The 21,256-nt window shown below is 34.5% G+C and overlaps 2 protein-coding genes across 4 annotated transcripts in view; both read left to right on the top strand.

Annotated features, from left to right (window-relative positions):
- The first annotated feature begins 1,282 nt into the window (after nt 1-1,282).
- LOC110114744 (cytochrome P450 71A9) lies at nt 1,283-8,224 on the top strand. The gene is made up of 2 exons (XM_020847726.2): nt 1,283-2,246; nt 7,506-8,224. The coding sequence occupies exons 1-2, from the start codon at nt 1,325-1,327 to the stop codon at nt 8,117-8,119; spliced, it is 1,536 nt and encodes a 511-aa protein (XP_020703385.1). The 5' UTR covers nt 1,283-1,324; the 3' UTR covers nt 8,120-8,224.
- A 3,924-nt stretch (nt 8,225-12,148) lies between these two features.
- LOC110114743 overlaps nt 12,149-21,256 on the top strand; it is a 23,987-nt gene continuing 14,879 nt past the window's right edge. For all 3 annotated transcript variants that reach the window (XM_020847723.2, XM_020847724.2, XM_020847725.2), the window contains exons 1-9: nt 12,149-12,479; nt 13,584-13,656; nt 13,740-13,873; nt 13,995-14,360; nt 14,461-15,773; nt 17,626-17,765; nt 17,919-18,059; nt 18,207-19,900; nt 20,034-20,194. In XM_020847723.2, coding sequence (XP_020703382.2) covers nt 12,345-12,479; nt 13,584-13,656; nt 13,740-13,873; nt 13,995-14,360; nt 14,461-15,773; nt 17,626-17,765; nt 17,919-18,059; nt 18,207-19,900; nt 20,034-20,194 — 4,157 coding nt within the window. In that variant the 5' untranslated portion in view covers nt 12,149-12,344. The remainder of the gene's footprint in view (nt 12,480-13,583; nt 13,657-13,739; nt 13,874-13,994; nt 14,361-14,460; nt 15,774-17,625; nt 17,766-17,918; nt 18,060-18,206; nt 19,901-20,033; nt 20,195-21,256) is intronic.

Genomic DNA, 21,256 nt, shown 5'->3' with positions numbered 1-21,256 from the left:
TTTTTAAAAATATATAACAAAATTAAATGTGAGTACAAAATTTAATTCTATTAAATTAAACGATAAAAATTGCATTTAAAGCCATTTTTTAATCTATCAAAATTTTTATATGTGATTGCCGACTCATGATTTGATATCATTCATCTAATGATTAAATTAGCAATTCTTTGATATTATTTAGGTTACGCTTTAAAAATTCTAAGAATCTGAAAAATTTTCTTCCACAAATTTCATCCATCAGCCCTTAAGAACTCTCCCATCTCATTATTATGTCTTGTCATATAGCTTTATCATGTAAAACTCAATGTAGATCATCTTTAACACTGAAAAACATCGTTCATCTTCGCCTTCATCTTAAGTGGACTATCAATCAACCATTCCACATAAGTGTTCATTTGTTTCATTTACAATAACCAACAAATCTTTCCTGGATACTCCGCGATAGATGAATAGTCACCATCAAAGCATTAACAAAAAAATGACATGAAAATTTTGTGGCACATAATGTAGCAAACAAGTAGGAAAAGATGCAACTCGTCTCGATATTTTACTACACGTGTTGTTGAATCACCTAAATAGGGGTGCTCAATGATGCTACTCATTTATAATACAATAAACGATTTATATTAACCACATATTGATTATATATTAAATATAACTAACATTGTAAGGATGTCAATCACATTAGATATCCAATCTTCTCCACCTGCTATAATAGTAATCAAATGAACATTAATGCAATACAGCTCAGATAATGTGATAGGTATGCGCCTGCAAATATATCGGAGAAATAACACTATTCAAGCATCGTATGTACGAGATAGAATCTTATACTACCAATATTAATTTTGCTAAGAGGCTCCATATGTACTCAATAACATATTACTAATTAATAGATCATTAGAAATTGACATAAAACTTAAAATAAAATTAAGCTTACTCTATGAACTTCTTGTTTTGATTATATAAATATTCAATTTTATTTAAATCTATAGTTTCTATCAAAATTAAAATAATAATCTTCCACTTTAAAATATAATGGATTTTTCATTTTAAATTATCACTCAATTGATCTCAATTTTAATTTGTATTTTATTTATATAACTCATTATATATTTTAAAACAAATACTTTCAAAGTAAAATAAAAATAAAAAAAATAATATTGAAAATGATTTATATCTTTAAAAAATTAATTTGTAATCGACGACCGGATATACTCTTATTTTTTTTTTAGTATTTATTTTTGTTATTATTAATAATAGGATGCCCGATTTCTAAAATTTCCCCTAAAGAGTTCATCCATAGTCAGCTGCCCTCAGAGATATGGAACCATTTGCTCTGCTGCTCGTCTTCCTTCTCGCTTTCGCGCTTTTATTCCTGAGAAAGCTTCATGGAGGAAACAGAGCAGGGAAAAAGCTGCCTCCAGGTCCATGGAGGTTCCCCATCATCGGCAACCTCCACCAGGTGGGTTCAACGCCTCACCGATCCTTCCTCCGCCTTGCCCAAAAGCACGGCCCCCTCATGTTTCTCCAACTCGGGTTCATCCCAACCCTAGTCGTCTCCTCCGGCGAAACCCTCAAATCCATCTTTAAATCCCACGATATCATCTTCTCCGGCCGGCCTGTTCTCAAAGTAGGAACCAAACTCTCCTTTAACAACTCCAACATCTCCTTCGCCCAGTACGGCGAGAACTGGCGGCAGGCTCGCAAGCTCTGCGTCGTCGAGCTGTTAAGCCCTAGGCGTGTGCGATCATTTCAATCTGTCCGGGAGCAGGAGGTGGAGATGCTGTGCTCCGCTATTACTGATCTATCTTCTTCCAATTCCTCCTCAATCAACTTGAGCGAGATGGTTTTTGCTCTTTCTTACAACGTCCTGTGCCGTGTGGTGTTCGGAGATTTGCTTGGAGGAGGCGCCGGAGTGTACCAAGGAAGGAGGAGTTGGTTTCATGGAACCATGGCGGAGACGCAGAATCTTGTGGCTGGATTCTGTGCTGCGGATTTCTTTCCAGGCTGGGATTGGATCGATGGGATAATTGGCCAGCGGGACAAGGTGGAGAAGAACTTTGGGGAGTTGAATCGGTTTTATGAGAGGGTGATCGAGGAGCATCTCAAGAGTGGGAAGGAGACGGAGACTGATGATGCTTTCGATAAAGAGGACTTGGTGGATGTTTTGCTTAGGCTGCAGGAAGAAGCGCCTGATGGTGGTTTTCTTAGCACCATGGATTACGTCAAGGGGATCATGGGCGGTAACATCTCTATTCTTTTCTCTCCTCTTTTTTATTTTTTCTATTTTTGATTTACTTACATAATAACAGTATAGATTAGTTGATGCTCAATTCTTCATAATTACTCATATAACATTTAAAATATGAAATATCAAAAAAATATTACCCTCCCATTAACTTCCATGTAATGGCAAAGCTTCACATGTCATTGATGCCATCCCAAACTAGCTTCTTGTTGTTGGAAAAATTTTATATTTAGGCTCATATATTTATGCATATAAATTAAATATTATGCATTAGTTGTCATATAAAATTGTGCTAATTAAATTTATGATCTATTTAAGAATTAAATTTTTATTTTACTTATGGGACATCTCAATTAAATTTATATGAAATGAAATATTGTGTAGAGATTAAGTATTTATTTAATTTCAGGTCAATTATATATTTTATTTTAATGATGAGCTAAAATAAAATAAATACAATTAAAGTATAAAAGGGTCGCGATCCTCAGTTTAAACGATTAAATTCTTATTTCTCTCATTTCCTATCTTAAGTGAAGAGAAAGGGCTCCTCTCGCTCTCTTGAAGAACATCGTTTCAAACGTGAAGATAAAAAACATTGATTTTGCATTTCAATGGATTCTTGTATGCTTTAAATTATTTTCTCGATGATTTAATATGTATTTCTGAGGTGATTAAATTATTTTTGTCTCCATTGAATACTAAAAGTTGGGCTTTCTTAGCTGTATTTCATAATTGAATTATTCACATACCACTGAATCTGCTGATGCACATCTCTAGTGAGATATTATCACTACTTCCTCGTCATCTCTCAATGATTTTCACATCTCTTCTTTGTCTTCAAGGTTTTTAGTATTCTAAGCAACTAAAGGTGAAGTAAACAAAATATAATTTTTTAACATTTAATATATAAATATGATAATTTTAAGTATTATAAATGTACATTCTTTTTTTAATACATTTTATCAAAAAAATCGTTATTTGTTCTAATTGAATGCTGGAATATTCGCGGTGCTAAAGTAAGAAAATTTCACGTCTTAGCATTGCACGAGTATCCTGCTCACAAATAAAGAGAATACAAACAATAGAATTTTTACGTGGAAAATCCTGAAGGGAAAAATATTTGGACCACACATAGTTGAAATGAATCTATTAGTACTTGAATAGATTACAAAGATTGATTTGTCATTAAACTTGAAGACGATAAAATTGCAATGGTAAGCTGTTAGGTAGAAATCTAGCAACGAATAGAAGTCGGACAGAAGTCTGGTGATGGTCAGTTGTCGAGCGTAAATCTAGTGTCAGTTGGTAGCAGGGCGGAAGTCCGACGACAGTTGGTGGCCAGGTGGTGGTCGAGGAGGAATCTTATGGCAAGAGCTAGAACTCTTTCATTTCTCTTCATTATCTTCTTTGCTTGGTCCCCTTTTTGTGAAGAATGAGGGGTTTATTTATAGTTTTTAGGGAGCGATATTGCTAGTAAATAAAGAGAGGATCAAGGACATGTTGGGAGTGTTTCGAATGGATGGCCGATACCGACTCCCTATATCATGGACTTCTTATCGAGTATTTAAGTGTCTTAATGATGTCATAATTTGATAACCTTGGGCTCGTTGGATTCGTCTCATCGAGTCATTCGATTCAACTATAAGCATCTTACATTTGGAAATCATTTGGTCGTCCAATTTTATGCTTTGAACCTTGTAAATGTGCTTTGAGCCCTCGATTTGGACCCATTTGGGCTCGGATTGGATTGAATTTGATGTCATTGGGTTCATTTTTTTCGAGACATTCAATTTGACTTTAAATTTGTTGAGATCAGAGTTCAAATGGTCCGTATTTAATTTTGAAAATTTCTAAGTTGAATATTCCTCGTGATTCGTGCCTAATCACAAAAATTATTTGATCACATGAATGATTATTTCTATATTATAGTTAAGTCATAGTTTTTATATATTTACATACATATTAAGACATTTTTATATATTTCTATATTTAATGTTTATATTTTATATTTATTTATTTAACACTTTAGAATATTTATACTTTTATATAAATATATAAAATTATGAAGCGTATATGTAAATCCCTCTTTAACAATGATGAGTGATGAGTAAATCATTAATCGTCCACTACAGAAACTATAATTGTGGTGATGGCGGATTCAGTCCCGTTCCTGCATTAATTGTTAATTTATAATTTTATTAAAAACAGAGGCTGTAGGTATGCCATCAAATTGATATTGTGTATAAAAAAAAAAAAAAAAAAAAAATCCAAAGATGATCTTATTTATTTTTTCTTTTAAAAAGCACTTCCCTGCCACCCTCATGTGAGCTGTAGGTGGCCAAGTCAAAAGCATATTATTATTATTTAATTTTAATGGTATGATATCACCTACATTTATTATTACAGTATCATGTTATTTCTAATTGTTGATGGAGAGGTTTCCGTCGATAACATTTAAAATTATTATTTATTTTTATGACATTTAGTTTTTTAAATAATATGAAAAATATTTCGTTTATCTTTTCGTCATAATGCAGCACGAAAATTTTCATTTCTTTTTCATGTGGCATAGGTCCTATTAATATTCTTCCTCGGGAGATCCTGTCGCGACTCCTTCATGCCTTCTTAGGGGCTATTTGGTAGCAGGATTTAGGCTGCATTTGAGGCGGATTTGAGCGAAATCCAGCCAAACGTCCTAAAATGCAAAACCAAATCTCACATCAAACAAAATCCTCTAAATCCTGGATTTTACAGGCTTTATGAAATCCATGATGCTAGAGGAAGAATCCGCTCAGTAAATCCTGCTTTGTAGTCAAACAGTCACATGAGATTTAAGAGAATTTATCATGAATGTTACCAAACGGTTTTCAGGATTTAAGCCTATCAGGATTTCCGAAATCCGGATTTAGAGGATTTACGAAATCCTACTTAAATCAAATCCAGAATGCTACCAAACAGCCCCTTAGTCCTTCACATGCCATTGATTTCATTTGTGCCCTTCCCCACGAGATTCTATTGTAACTTCCTCGCTTCATTTTCATCTCATTCACACTTCGTTGTTAGCCTCATCAATTTCATTCACAACAAGATCCCATAATGACTTCCTCGCCTCTTTTCATCGTTGAAGTTTTGGTATTTTGAATGGGAGCCAGGGTAAGGGATGAAAGAGTAACGAAGTGTTAGATTATCAAATAGTAAGTTTATTTAAAAGTTAATATGGTTGATTGTAAGTAATATTTATGTTTTAGAAAGTGAAATGAGTTCATTTTGATTCTATTAAAAAATCATTATTTTAAAATAATTTTGATGTTATTTTTGGAGTTCGAACTTATATTATTTTTTGCCTATATTAGACTAAATTATGAAAGTATTAAAATTTATTATTTTTGTTGGATCACACCCAAAAATTTAGTAAGAGTACTGTGCGAATAGAGAAACTAAAGGAGAAAAAAATTCCATGTGGAGCTTTAGATTTCCTTAAATAGGCTTGAATTTCAAAGATTGCATAACCTTTATTTATAAGTTTAGGCAAGGATTTGGGACGCCATAGGATTGGCTATATATTCAATTATCAAATAAGGATAAGGCTAAGGAGTTTTGTAGCCAACTATGCACGTGCATATTAGCTTATAAGTTATAACCACTTAATATCATACTTTCATGCCAACTTGAGGAGAAATTATTATGTGCGGAGGCTGGACATACCTCTACGACCGGAGGAGAATCAGGTGCAACCACGTCAGCAGTGTCGAGCAGTGCCGAGCCGCGGTACATAGCGAAGGGGTGACGTGGCGTATTCTGATTGGTCTCCGAACGACATTTGACATCCACACAGAATATTTTTTCCAACCTGAGAGAGTTGTCAATGTAACTTGAGGGATTCACTTGTTTCGACGAGTTCTTTGGAAGCTTTGGCGAACCTGCTTGGAGTTAGATGGTCTTCACATGAGCAAGTTCTACTTCACCGGGTCTACAGATGTTTGACCGTACAAGTTTATAATTAAAAAGCAGCCAAGTGAGCCCTAAGGTATGAAGCTAGGAACTTAAGTGAGTTGTATTTGTTATTATTCTCTTATTCTTCTCATACAAGTTATAAATTGAGTGCAAAGTTTAAGATTTCCTTCAAAAGATATTTGACATCAGTACTAAAGTATATTTTTGGCCATAAGAAATGTAATAACGGTTAATTTCGTGTGGAGTCTCATTATATCGATCAAAGAGGTTGTACGGTTGACTACGATTTCAATTTTGTTAGTCGAGCTCGTCAGAGGTTTCCCTTAGTTTGGGTCGGGGGCAAATTTTTTCCCGTACGACCGTACAACGTTGCAACGCTTTATGCTCGAGTTGCATTCTTTAGTTGGAGACTGAGAGCAACGCACCGAGGCGCTCCAAACGCTGGTGTTGTCACAGGTTGGAGATAGAGAGTAGAGCACCGCAGCGCTCCAAACCTTTGCACGACAGCGTTGTGAGTCGGGCTAAACAGTTTTTCATGTTTAACTTGAAGGTTTGCCCCTTGGAATGGTAATTTGTGTCTCTTTGTCAATTACGTATGAGAATGATATAAGGTGTGAGAGAAATAAGGAGAGAGGGAGAGAAAAGAGTCATGCATAATTACTTCAATTTTCATAGCGAATTTCTTGGTGTGGTATGATTCCGTGATTTTTTTCTCGATAGAGTTTTTCCACGTTAAATCCTGATGTTCTTTCTTTTCGGTTACATTTTTCTCTGTCTTGTTTGTGTTCATTGTGTGGCTTTATTCCCAATGACGACATGCAAGAACAATGAAGGATTGTTAGAGAGCTTTCTCTTCAATAAAAAGCTCCATATTTGAAGCACACACTACCCTGTAAATCACTCACAAACCCAAATAAGATAAAAACATTAATATAAAGATTAGAGATTATAGACCTTGAGCAAATTCTAAATGGTTTAAAAACCTTTTCTCATTTAGAGAATTGCTCAACAAATCCTCCCTCATTTAACCCAATTTTCCATATTTGTTATTATGATTTAAAGACCATTTTCTTATTACTAATAAAAAATATAAATTATAATATAGCAAAATAAGAGGCTAAAAATATGTGATCTCTCAAGGGGTCTAAATGGATTGTTTCTAAAAATGCAAATTAGTAAGAAATATGATATATAAGTTTAAGATTATTAATTACCCTTAATAATGATCCTTATGATTATACTTCCTATTTTTTTAGAGGAGAAAGAAAATCATCTTCGTAATACTGCTCGTTTCTTCTAGATGTGTTCTTCGCTGGAACTGATACATCCTCAGCAACAATTATATGGACGATGACAGAGCTAATGAAAAATCCAAGGGTAATGACTAAATTACAACATGAGGTACAAGATGCCGCCATTTTCAACAAAACTAAGGTTGAAGAAAGCGAGCTCCAACAACTAAATTACCTCAAGCTCGTCATCAAAGAATCACTTAGATTACACCCTCCAGCCCCGCTCCTAGTTCCTCGCGAAACCCTCGAATCATGCAATGTAGAAGGCTATGACATTCCATCCAAGACCCGAGTTTTTATTAACGCCGCCGCCATTGCGACAGATCCTAAAACTTGGGAGAACCCTAATGAGTTTTGGCCTGAGAGATTCACTTTGAGTGGCACAGATTTGAAAGGGCAAGACTTCAATTATGTGCCTTTTGGAATTGGTCGCAGGAGTTGCCCAGGGGTTGATTTTGCTGCGGTTCTTGTGGAGCTTGTTTTAGCTAATCTCTTGCATTGTTTTGAATGGAGCTTGCCTGATGGAATGAAACCTGAAGATATTGACATGGGTGAGGCTTGTGGTCTTACAATTCATAAAAAAGTGCCTCTTTGCATGGTTGCTAAGCCAAAGATGCACTGAATTGTAGTCATTGAAAAGTGATTGTGGTGGATGATAAGGTTTGTGTGCTTGTAAGTGATTTTGATTGCTATTTGGGACATCTATAATGTAGTTTTTTTTTCTTTTTTTTCTATAACTTATATGTCAAATTAGGTGATCGAAAATTAAATAATGAGAATTTTGGTTTTGTGTGGAACAAATTTCTAAAATAGGGTTTTCGTACAAAAATTTGTAGTTCAAAAAAATTTTGTATTAAAAATTGCTTTAGAAAATAGTAAGAAAGCTATCCCAAATAAAACCTTAGGTTTCGTTTATTATTTTTTAAAGCAGCTTCATAGTTTAAAAATTAAATTTTTTATACTAAAAAACTGCTTTAAAAAACATAAAAAAATTGTCCCAAATGAAACGTTAGTTTTATAATTTTACTTTTTTGTTTGAATAATGATTAAAAGTTTTATTATTAGTTACTTTTTCTCTTAAAATGTGAGTGCAGATGTTTTTTGTCTTTTTTTGGTGATAGTAACTATTAGTTGTGAGGTCAAAAGAATTCATTATTATTTTAGCTTTCCTTTGGGAAAATATTATAGCTACATTCACATTCACAGTAGTAATATTTTCAATGAATTTGTTAGTATAGCTGAAATTTATAATTATGATAATAATGGATGTTGGTAGGGGATGTTATTGTATTAACTATAGTTATTATTTTTTTTTTCAAATTTTTAAATAACTTAGAAAGAATTATCTTTAAGAAAATAACTCTAGCTTGCAATTAATTTCTTAATTTTTTTGTTTTTTCCATTTTTAAGAAATTAATTACTTTTTAATAATCTTATAATGCAAATATATATATATATATATACAAACAATTTTGTGAATACCTTCCTAATTTTGGCTATTTATAAAGTTAATATTCGTATATTCATTTCTCAAGTCTCTTATAAACATTAAAATTCACAATAAAATCTTCATATTTATTTTTTTTATTTAGTTAAAGTCGAGCATTACGTGTAAATTTATTTATTTTAATGGGTGATAATTTATAAATAAGATAAATTTTAATTGTACACTATAACTCAACTTATAAACAACTATATATTGAAGGCATCACATATCTCTCCTACTCTTAAATGTCTTGCGCCAATTAAGATTCTTTTCTCTGTAAGTGGATGCATTATTAACAGCTTAATGAAATAGTCTTCCACACTGATATTGTTGAGAAATTATAGGGTTCATATTGCTTGCAGAATAAGGTAAGTGTTATTGTTATATGTGTGTGCATATGACTATTATTAGATATGTATGCTAATGTACACAACTTTTTGCACACTAATTTAGTGTGTGTAGTTGTTTGCACACTAATTATTTTAGGATAAGTTAAACATCAATCCTAGTAAACTAGAAATCTTAGCCATAAAGCTTTGAAGATCATACCTCTTTAAGCTAATTAATTGCACCGTGCCCGAATCGTAGATTGTTTTGGAATATATATGCTCGTCTTAGCTAATCCTAGTCAATCTCGAAATTCATAGATTATATTAGACCAGAATATTCTTTGAGCGAGCTTCATATTGCCTTGAAATCAATAGATTAGTCATATGTAACCATAGTAAATCTTAGAAGACATATACTAGACTTGAAGTTAAAAGGCTAAGTTGGGCTCAATAAGATGAGTAAACTCATGATTGATTAGATAAATTAGCTAGAACGATGTTGTGTTAATTATAACTACAGTAGGTCAATCATGATTGTACATACATGCATATCAATTTAATATTGAGATGGCTCAATTGGATCTCAACCCGACTCATTTATAATTCAATATGAGTCAAACAAGACTTACTGATTTCACTCTTCAGCTTAATTCTAGCAAAATAATAATATTATCTTCTTAATAATCTTTGATCTTTGAGTTAACTTATATTCCTAATTAGGAAATAAAAAAAAAACATTCCTATGCGTTTATAGGGCACCAAGTAGGTGAAAATCCTATTGAAACTTTCTCTCTGTGATTATTAGAGAAGTTTTTTAGATTACTTTTGTTTCTCTATATGGGCATTGAAGCTCTAATTGTCATGCATTCTTTAATATTTTAGGATTTTTTTATTTATAATGTTAGTAGAAAGCTTTAGTTCATGAGTATATTTTTGTTATAGTCGATTTAATAGAATCTAGACTTCCTCAAAGCTACATGGGCATGCCCTTGCCATAGAGCTCTCTACATTTGACTAGTGGCAATTCATTTGGGGAAAACATATTGCAAACATCATTAATTGCCTATGAAATAACATTTTTTTATTAGGTTAGTATGTTTGTTCAACCTTCTTTGGGACATGGATAAATCATAATGTTTGTCCAACCGCCGAGTTGTAGATCCTGTCATAAATCAAAATGAATTTCATCTATCAATTAAATACTATGCAATTTTAAAGTAATTTTGAGTGAAAATTACATGAAAATTTCTAATTATTTTGACTAAAAAAATGGTGCAATTTGACAAAAAGATTGTAACATGCTAGAAATTTTGTGATGATAAAGAGAGTTTTATATTCTAGTTAAGACGAAAATTCATTACATATACCTTACATAAAGAACCTTGAAAAGAAAAAAACTTACCAGACCTAGACACCTGGACTAACTGAAATAATACACTATATACTTGAATTTACGTAAGTTTGCTCTTCTCTACAATTAGTGAAGAAGAGATTACAAGATTGTGACTATTTGCTTGGTCTTCTATATTTGTAGTAGAAATTATGGAAAAAGGGGTAAAAGAATGATGATAGTAGTTGGATGATGTTGGTCAGGCAGCGGTGGTTGGACGATGGTTGTTAGGTGACATCAGTTGAATGATAGTGAATTGATTATGGCGGTTGGACTACGGTAGTAAGATATCGAAGGTTGGTTGGCATTGGTTGAACATCGATAGTCCGGTGATAATGTTCTAGTGATGGTGATGGCTTGCAGTAATAGAATATCGAGTAAAGCTCTAAAGTTTTTCAGATCTCCAAGCTCTCTCCAAACTCAAGCATGTTTATTTGTGTTATTTTTAAAGTGACATTTTGATAATTTTGATCAAAATTTCAAAACACTTTATTGCGTGACTCATATTAAGTCATTTGATTATAGATCATTTTTTAATATTTAAATGCTTTAATGAACTCAAAATTGAGTGTTCTTAGACTTGTTGGATTTGTCTCATCGAGCCGCTCAATTTGATTATAAGCATGTAAGATTTGGAGAATATTTGACTTTTTAATTGATGTCTAAAATTTATGCTTCCAAAGCTTGATTTGAGTTCATTTGGACTACAATAAGATCAATTTTGATATTTGTTGGGTTCACCTTTTTGAGACATTCATTTCAATTTTTAAATTCACTGAAAATCGAAGTTTAGATGGTCTTGAGTTTCTCTAAAATTGCCTATACATAAAATGCATCAAAATTCATGTTGATAGCATGATTTTTTTTAGGCATATCTAGGCATATCAAGAATTAATCTCAAAATCATTTATTTTTATTTTAAAATGAAAAAACAACAAAATTAAAATTTATATTACTTTAACATCAAAATAATATAATAAATTCTAAATAAAAAAATGAGTAACTCAAGCCAAATATTTCATTATTTCCAACTTTATAATACATTAATCTCAAAATTAATATAATAAACAAAAATTTAATCATAACAAAAAATTTAATCACAATATTCTTCTTTAATTTTTTTTTCCCATAACATCTCCATCCGCCTAAAGTGCAATGGTTCCGACACAACGCAACATGCCCGCCTTTTCCGGGCAGTTACCCATCGAGCCTCGGCCACGCGCTGAACGCTGGCACGAGACCAACATCCGATCTGATCGACCAGCGCGCGCTCCACCGTACATCATCGAGATTTCGTATTTTGAACGGTCTGGATCATCTTCAAAGGCAAGCTAATTTTCTGGGATATTCTGAGTTTCGGCTCACCGCGGGCTGATAAGGAAGAAAAAAAAAATATATATAAATTAATGTGTTTTTTTCCCATAAATATTTTTTCTTATTTTTCTACGTACGGACGAAATATCCCTCGGCCGCTACTCGTCCGGGAGAAGAGAAAGAAAGGAAAATTCTGTTGGGAGAGCGAGTCGGAAAGGATTCGGTTTCGATTTTTCGGGTGCGGGACCCGGCGACCGCGAGTGAATCGGTGAAGGCGGCGGCGGCGGCGGCGGCGGTGGCGATGGTGCCGGCGAGCGGAGGATATTAGATGAAGGGGATAGGGTTTGGGTTTGGAGGAGGAGGAAGGGGAGAAATGGAGGAGAGCGAGCCCGAGGAAGGGGAGGCGCGCTCGGGAAAGGAGGAAGAGGCCTGCATCGATCCAGACGTCGATCTTTCGTATATTGTAAGCCAACTCTGTTTCCATCTTATACTCTTCAGGAAGCTTTGGTTTTGAGGAATGCTTGGTTTGGTGATGACGTGAATTTGTTCGTTTGCGTTTGTGGTGTTGAGAAAGACTAGTTGTTTCTTTCTGGTCTATTTTGTCTGAGTTTGCTGTGCGTCGTTGCGAGATGGATAAATTTTAGGAACGTCGTCTTTTCCATTAGACTCCTGATTTAGTGCTTTTGATTTAGGCGATAAATCAATCGGCATTTGGCAGCTTTTTTTTTTTTTCTAACTTAAAAAGAGAAGTGGTAATTCCTCTTTGGATCTTTGGTTTCCTATTGTGCGTTAAAGGAAATTGAATTGCTGTATTTTTTTTTTCGTTTTTTTTTTGTTCGATTTTCTTTTTGAATATAAGTAAATTAACTTATACGCACTGACAAGCCTATTATCGCATTATGAAATAGAAATTATTGTTTGTTTTACTTGGGATTCCTGTGACTCAATAGCCTGGATATGTCTTAGGCAAATTTCTTTGTCTTCATTTTATGTTTATTATCTCAATTCTCAAACCTAAAAAAGATCCTCGTAATGATGAGATGATTATTGTCTTAAGATTTTGCATTTGGACTTATTACAAACATCTTGCGGATAGTGTGTGTGCGTGGTTTAATCAATTGTTCGTGACATCAAGTCTTTTACCTTTTACCTTAATTGGTAATAATTTTTGGCTACTTCTCTTTACCAAAGTCTGACATATTACAATTTTGATTTTTGTGAAAAAGTTGTCTGAAAGTACCTTATTTATGGCTTCATTATCATTGGCATTGTACTTAAAGAGTATCTTGTACATTTCCGTGAGACAAGGGCGACTATATTCTGTACCAAATAACATAGCTTAACAACACAACATTACGAAAAGAAGCCTTACTATAGATGTTCATTTATAAAGACATAGATACGTCAATCAGAGATCATACATTTGGTTTTTATAATTTTTGAACTGAGGAGTCTCTGCCTTTTCATAGGCTTCTCTAACTTGTTATTCTATGAATGCTTTTTTGTTTAACAGAATACACCCCTATGGCAATACAATTAGTGTTTCTGTGGACTTTATTTATTGCAGGATGAGAGACTCCAGGATGTCTTGGGTCATCTTCAGAGAGAATTTGAATGTGGAGTTTCTGTAGAGAACTTGGGTGAGGCTTGCTTTGCTGAAATTGTCTTTTAAGTTGTGTATGACATCATAATCAGTGGTGATGTTGTGTATAACTGATTTTAGGGGCAAAGTTTGGTGGATATGGTTCATTCTTGCCTGCTTACAAGCGTTCTCCTTCCATGTTGTTTCAACCTGGAAGCCCACCAAAGGACCCTGGTGGCACTGTTGTCAGATCTCTTCATGGTTCATCGTTTGAGGTACAAACTTACTTTTAAATATGATGGAAATATCTTTTAAATGTGACGGATTGCATTTTTATTTTCTTAAGAGGACTAGCTTATGAATCAAAATATAATAATTATAGATCTATAAATACAGGGTGCATGCAATGACTCATCGATTCAAACTGACGCATCTATCTCCAAAAAGTCTTCAACTTCAATTAAAAATTTGGATTTGGGAGATTCAGCTAGAAAGGATGTTTCCACAACTGCAACTACAACTGGAAATCATATTGAAGATAATGGCTCGATCAATAAAGGAACCAAAGGTGCTATCCAGAGTACTTTGAAGGTTCGCATAAAAGTAGGACCAGATAACAACTCTGCTAGAAATAATGCTGCCATCTACAGTGGCCTGGGTCTTGAGTTCTCACCATCCTCATCCTTAGAGGACAGCCCAGAAGGAATCAAGGATATTCTTGAAGATGGTATAACCAATGCATCTCCTAGGGCCATTCTCCAGGTAAATTCCCAGCATAAATGTTCCATTGGGAAATTTGGAAAACACTGATTGTAAACGGATCCTTTCTAATGGGTTATTGATTTTCTATGTGATAAAGCAGATTATGACAGGCTTTCTGATTTCGGAGGGTTGTTTTCTCTCTCCCCTACAAGAAAATCTACTGAGGTTGACAATAGCAGGGAACCACTTAAGTGGACATCGTAAAGGGGATTTTCCTGTTAAGAGCATTCCTGAGTCAATTTCTATTTCAGGTCAGTTGAATTCACCTCTAAGAAGCACGGAGAGCTGCAGAGAGACTGCCATGAAGCTTCTTCCAAAAAATATACAAATTGGAGGAAATAAATCCAAGCTGAATAATGATAAGATTCTGGAGAAGAAAGACAATGTTGAAACACCGGAAGGCCAGGATCTTACTTTTCAAACCTCAAGTAGCCCTCTTCTGTTAAATTCTGGGACTGCTGAATCTGAAATAAGGGTCAGAGAAATTGCTTCTAAAATTCAGGAAGACTCTGTCAAAGGCACTAAGAAGACCTTTGTTCAGCATACTGAATCAAGTAGAATGTCGCTGAATGACCACACTTTTCATTCCAGTCTAGGCAATAGGAACTCACCCGAATCAAAAAGAAGCATAGAAAGTGATGGCAATGTTGATTTAAAAGAAAAAGCTATTTCTATTAAAGTGAAGCCTAGCCCTAGAATAAATTTGACTAGGGGTGAGTCTCTTTCTTTCTTGCAGAAAGAATGCATGGTCGAACCTGAAAATGGTATCAATTTAAATGAAGTAGAAATTGGTGGACCTAAAATTTACAAAGATCATGTTTTTGGAACTAATGAATTCAATAATGCTCAGAAGACAGAAAAACTCTCTGAAATCAAAGGAAAATTGAAAGCGACTGCTGCAAATGCTACATCAGTAACTGATCCCCAAAAAGAGACCATGGTTTCTTTTTCTTTGTTGTCAGGAAAAGAAGAAAAGAAGTTATTTGCAAGGGGTGGTACTGCTGAAGATAAATCCAAACGATCCAAATCATCCAAGGAATCACTTCATGACTATCCCAAACAGTTACAAAGAGAGATTGCCTGTGAAGGAATGGGTGAGCTAGTGGCTGATAGAAGGGAGCATATTGGTAAGAATAGAAGAAGGAATATTAAGATAGCAAAGAAAAAGTCCAAGGTGAGGTCATTTGATAAAAAGTCCGGTGCTCTTTCAAGTTTTGAAGTACCTATAGAGACACGCACAGATGCTCTGATTACTGATCCCTCGGCTACAGATCCAGCTGTTGCGGCTGGCCCTATTGTAATTAAGGATAATTGGGCCTGCTGTGATATTTGTGAAAAATGGCGCCTTTTACCAAATGGGACAAATCCTGATGATTTACCGAAGAAGTGGACATGCAGTATGCAGTTTTGGCTGTGAGTTTTTCCAATGTTTAGTTTGCTTGAATTCATAATATTTAGGCCTATATTTTATTTATATGCTTGGAACATATTTGGATAAATAGGCTTCAGGTTTGAATTTGATCTTTAGAAGTACGCTCCAATATTTTCCTTGCAGCATTTATAACTTTTCAGAAAGATTTTCCTTTTGAGCGCTTCTACTAAATGAAGTAGTTGAAGAGGGAAATTCGAGTGAAGTTGTGATGAGAAGAAGATGAATGGAAGAACATGGAAATAGAGAATAGAAAAGAGCAGGAAGAAGAGATGCACCGTCACCTTGGAGCATAGGCAATTAAATATTTTCATTCATCATACATAATTCCTATTGCAACTTGCAAGAGTAGAGTTTATTATATAGGCTCAAAGTTGATAATACTTGTCTAAAATATTTCAAGGCTAATAAAAAAAAGAAATAATTTTTTTTATTATAAATATGAACCGTGATTTAAAATCTATGAGATTTATTTAATAATATCACCAACATAACTATTTGTCCAACATCATTCACTTAGGCCTAAAGAAACTATTCTCTGAAGAGTTGGAAGGGGTTCATGCTAATGGTGGAGATCGAAGCGGCTTATGCACATGTTTGTAATAAGTAGGAGAGGATTACACTTAAAGCAGATGTAGAAAGGCCAATGATTGTTGCAGTGGACCATTCTAAGTCGGAATTATGTGGGATTATTGGGTACATCTTGGCATGTTCAGAGAGTGTGAATGTGAGTGGGTTGAATTACTAGCGTCCAAAGACATGGAGCCATTATGATGCAAAAGGCAATACGATGGAAACCTACGAAGCATGCGAAGGTGAGTAGTGACAAGCATCGATTATTACTGCAACGATAGAGGCAATGGATAGCGTTCAAGCATGAAGAAATATCTCACATGGTGACCAAATAAAGTGTTGAGGCTAGTAGACGGTGGATTGCAGGTGGATGGTGTTGTTTTTTTTTTAATAATAAAAAAATAGAAAATAAAATTTAAAATAAAAAAAAAACAGATGGCAATGCAAATTTCCCATTGAACGCAATGGGCATGTGATGCATTGGCAAGGGGTTTGGTTGTAGACATGGACGCTGAAGTGTAAGTGCCGGAGTTGGTTGAGTGTAAAAGCAAAGGGAAAGGATATATGCATGCACAGAGGAGGCGAAGTTTACATACAGGTGGCTAATGTAAATGAATTCAAGTAGGGAGTAAGGCATATATCATAGGAATGAAATTATAACTGCTCTGATGTCATGGAGGCCTATAGAGTGATCGCGGGGGTAGTATCAATAGTTTAGTAAAGGGATCTGGATTGCAATTTGATGGAGGGGATGAGGCATCAACGATGATATCAATTCGCGTGAGGAACTATAATTGGGACTTTATTGCAGGCGGATCACTATGCAACATGATTTGGAGATGGTTTTATACATAGGGATTGGTCACATGAGATAGCATCAACATATGTTGATGCAAAAGGATACTAAGAATATGATTTTTTGTTCTAATACTAAATGATATAGATAAAAAAGGGGGATTAGAGAAAAAGAAGAATAAAACAACATAGAATAAGAAAAAAAAAGTGCTAGAAGAAGTGAAGTAGCCGCAACTTGGAGAGTAGGAAATCAAATATTTTAATTCATCAGACATAATTCCTATTAAAAGAATGAATCCTTTAAGCTAATAATACTTGCCTAAAATTTGTTAAGGCTGATACGAAAAGAAGTCATGTTGTTATTACAAATATGAACCATGTTTAAAATTTTGGACATTTTTTTAATACAAATACTACCATAATTATATTTATTCTGCATCACTAATGTTACAGTAAATTATTTTCTAGGCCTGTTGGAATGAACCATTGTCACATCAGCGAAGATGAAACAACAAATATTATGAATCCACAATGCAGTAGTTCTCTCCTTGACAACAATTCTATTCTTGGCTACTCTGTTCCATCAACATCTTCGGCCACTGTTCATGGTATTAATCTCATTAGCGAACTTATCATGCTAGCTATTTTGAAGAAAAATAATGTAATGAAACATTTATCATTAGCACCTGATCATTCAGTTCATTATCAGTTTGCTTGCTGTGCTAATAAGGATAAAATGTCTTTTGTGAATTTTAATGCAGTAAATCAAGTGACCAATCAGATAGGTTCAATAATTGACACAAACTACAATCAGGTGAAAAGGCTAAGTGATACTTCCATGGAAACGCAGAAAGAAAAGCTCAAGGGGATGGGAAAAAGTCTTCAGTGCTCTTCAAATGGAGGTAGTGGTATAGCAAGGAATATCATTTAGCTTCATCAATGTTTGTTGGCTTTCATCTGGTGTTCCTTTCCTATAAAGTTAACAGATGAATGCTGGAAAAATGTTTGATTTATATAATTTCATTTTATTCATTGTAATTGCTTTGCAGTTGATATTAGACCAGGCAAGGATTCAAAATTGATAAGCAAGGGATTGATCAATTCAGACATTTCCAGGGATAAGAAGATTACAGGTCCCGATGGCTTCCATCTTCTCAACAAAGGTGGGAAATTAAGCCCTAATTTAACTGCAGAAGTAGCTCCCTACTTTTCGAGTGGTTCCTCTGCTACTGATTTAACTGGGAAGCAGAGTGGGGAAATTGGAGATAAATTTTTGAGTAACTCGATGAGGGACTTAAAGAGCAGTTGTTCCTCACATAATGGGACAATGAAGACACATCTACGTGTTAATATTGGGCAACAATTTAAACAAGCTGGTGCCATGGATGCTCGAATGTCTGATAACTCTGTAATTCCTGTTAAGAAGAGGAAAGCAAGAGAGTGGCATGACATCCAGAATAATCAAGAAACTGCAACGAGAAGAAAGAATCTGGGTGAAAAGAGGGTCATTCTTGCGGAAGATAACAGCGGAAGTGTGGAAAAGAAGGAAAATAAGGGCCATGCATCAAACTATACAGTAGAAGAGAATAGGAGTAAAATGACTCGTGCATTTGGTAATTCAGATGATAAAACCAGAAGAACTTCTAGAACTGGGGAACTGTTTATTGATGGGATGGTGGATAATCAAGTTGCTACCGTACAACGTTCAGCTGGAGGTAACTCAAGTTCTTTAAAATTGTCTAGTTCAGGTTGGAATAAAGCTAATTTCCAGGAATCACGAGGTTCTCTTCAAGAATCTGCTTCTTTATCTCCTTATAGGGCTCATAGTTCTGAGAAGCATTCTAAAATACAAAAATCTGTTGTTAAGACTGATTCTAAAAATTTAGGAGCATCTGCCATTAAAAAATCAAATAGATGTTTGGATGGGGAAGTTGATGGTAATATGAGCCAGCGCTTGAAAAGGAAGCAAAAAGGTTCTTTAAGCCAGCAAACATCACCAGGAAGCTATCTGGCTTCTAAATCGAGGGCTTTGAGTTCTTCGGATGGGGCTTGCAATGATCATGTTAAGGAATCATTTATCCCAGATGGTGCCAAAGAAAAAGGTGGAATACCTTCAAGTATGCTTTGTTGCGGTGTTAGGGGTAGTCTCCTGCCCAATGAAGTTGGTGGAATGAATGTGGTAAGCTCTGTGTCAACCATTCATGACCATCATGACAAACACCTTATTGAAAACCCTGATAAAAAGCCATTCCAAAATCAAGATAAATTGAATGATTCCGCTGGGAATGTAGAAGATATTGATAGTAGTCATTGTGGAGAAAGGACCGTGATATCTGAGTCAAGTAAGAGATTATGCTTGAGGGATACAAACAACACATCTGAATGTGAATTCAATAAAGGTAAGATGAAGATATCAAAAGTTTTTTCTGAACAAGAGGAACTTCATTCTTTGAGGAATGACAAGCAAGGCACTCCAAATCAAGGTCCTCGTTTGTTGTCAAGCGTGAAAGCAGAAGAGTTAGAAGTTTATCCTACTAGCGAAACAGTGAGTGGTTTGCTGGAATTGGACAAACTGGCAGAGGCTTCCGATAACGGGAATGTTGCACGACATAGTAGTTTGAGGCGTGAAAAATGTAATGAGCTTGTTGGCCAGCGCCCTTTGGGAAAATGTGCAGCATCAAATGCAGCTCTTGTGGCTATGAAAGATGCCAAAGAATTGAAGCATGCAGCAGACCGAAAGAAGGTTAGCTTGATTCCTGCAATATATTATTTGTTAAACTTGAACTTGTAATTTATCTTAAATTTCCTATACTAGGAAAGGCGTATTTTCTTTCTGTGAATGCTAACAGCTTATCAAAGTTTGAACCTTTACACAGAATTTAGGACAAGAACTTGAAGGGACTGCTCTCTACTTTCAGGCAGCCTTGAAATTTTTGCAAGCTGCTTTTCTTTCAGAGCCATCCAGTGTTGTTAACATCAAGTATGAGGAATTAGATGAATCATTGAAAACTTACACTCAGACAGCTGCCTTATGCGAGTAAGTTGGTTAACCGCAGAAAGTTAATTTGATTGATATTAATGCTGATACTTTTCGAAATGTTTGTGAATTTGCAAGCAATTTACTTTCCCTTATGGATGGCCCTTCTACTGAAATACCTTCTACGTGACTGTAATCTTAACCGTAGCAGAACTTAGTGGAACTATGGTGGCAATTTGTTTTGCTCGCTAGCATTTTTGTATTTTTGAGAGTGATAGAAGGAACATTACGGAAGTCAGCAACCTGAAAACACCGCTTCCTTTTATGCATTTGTGTTCTTTTTTTTTACCTGGCGTGTAATAAATATGAAAACAATTTCGAGTGCATTGCGATATCATCATTACTATATACTCACATTGTCTTTTGATAACGTAATGATGTAAACTTGAAGGAACTTTGGTATTCGGGTAGGAGTCGTACTAGAAATGGTGTAGGTGTTATTATAGATAAGAGTTTAAAGGATAATGTTCTAAAAATTAATAGGATTGAAGATAGAATTATAGCTTTAAATTGTTGTTGATGACAAGATTGTTAATATTATAAGTGTTTATGCTTCTCAAGTATGTTTGGATATGAGTTCTAAATTAAATTTTTGAAATGACTTAGAAGAATTAATACAAAAGATACCTCTTGAAGAAAGAGTTTTTATTGGAGGAGATTTAAATGGACATGTTGGTAAAGAGGTAGATGATTTTAAAAGCATTCATGGTGGTCATGGATTTGGAACGACGAATGAAGGTGGCAAGACCATATTAGATTTTTGTTTAGCTTATGATTTTTCAATTGCTAATACCTTATTTAAGAAAAGGAATGAGCATCTCATCACTTATAAAAAATGGATATAGTACAACCAAATTGACTATTTTCTTACTAGAAAATTAAATCGTTTAGATTGCAAAGATTGTAAAATTATTCCGAGTGAAAATTTATGTACCCAACATCGATTATTAGTTTTGGACTTTAAGATAAAGGGGCATAAAATAAAAAATAAAGTAAAACAATTTTCTAGGATTAAATGGGGGCATTTAAAGAATATTAAAAAAAATATTTTTGAAAATAAGA

The sequence above is a fragment of the Dendrobium catenatum genome, unplaced genomic scaffold (genome assembly GCF_001605985.2).
Source record: "Dendrobium catenatum unplaced genomic scaffold, ASM160598v2 fragScaff_scaffold_1219, whole genome shotgun sequence".
In the NCBI taxonomy this organism is placed as follows: domain Eukaryota; kingdom Viridiplantae; phylum Streptophyta; class Magnoliopsida; order Asparagales; family Orchidaceae; genus Dendrobium; species Dendrobium catenatum.
Note: the sequence above shows the minus strand (reverse complement) of the source record. Positions and strands in the feature narration are given on the sequence as shown.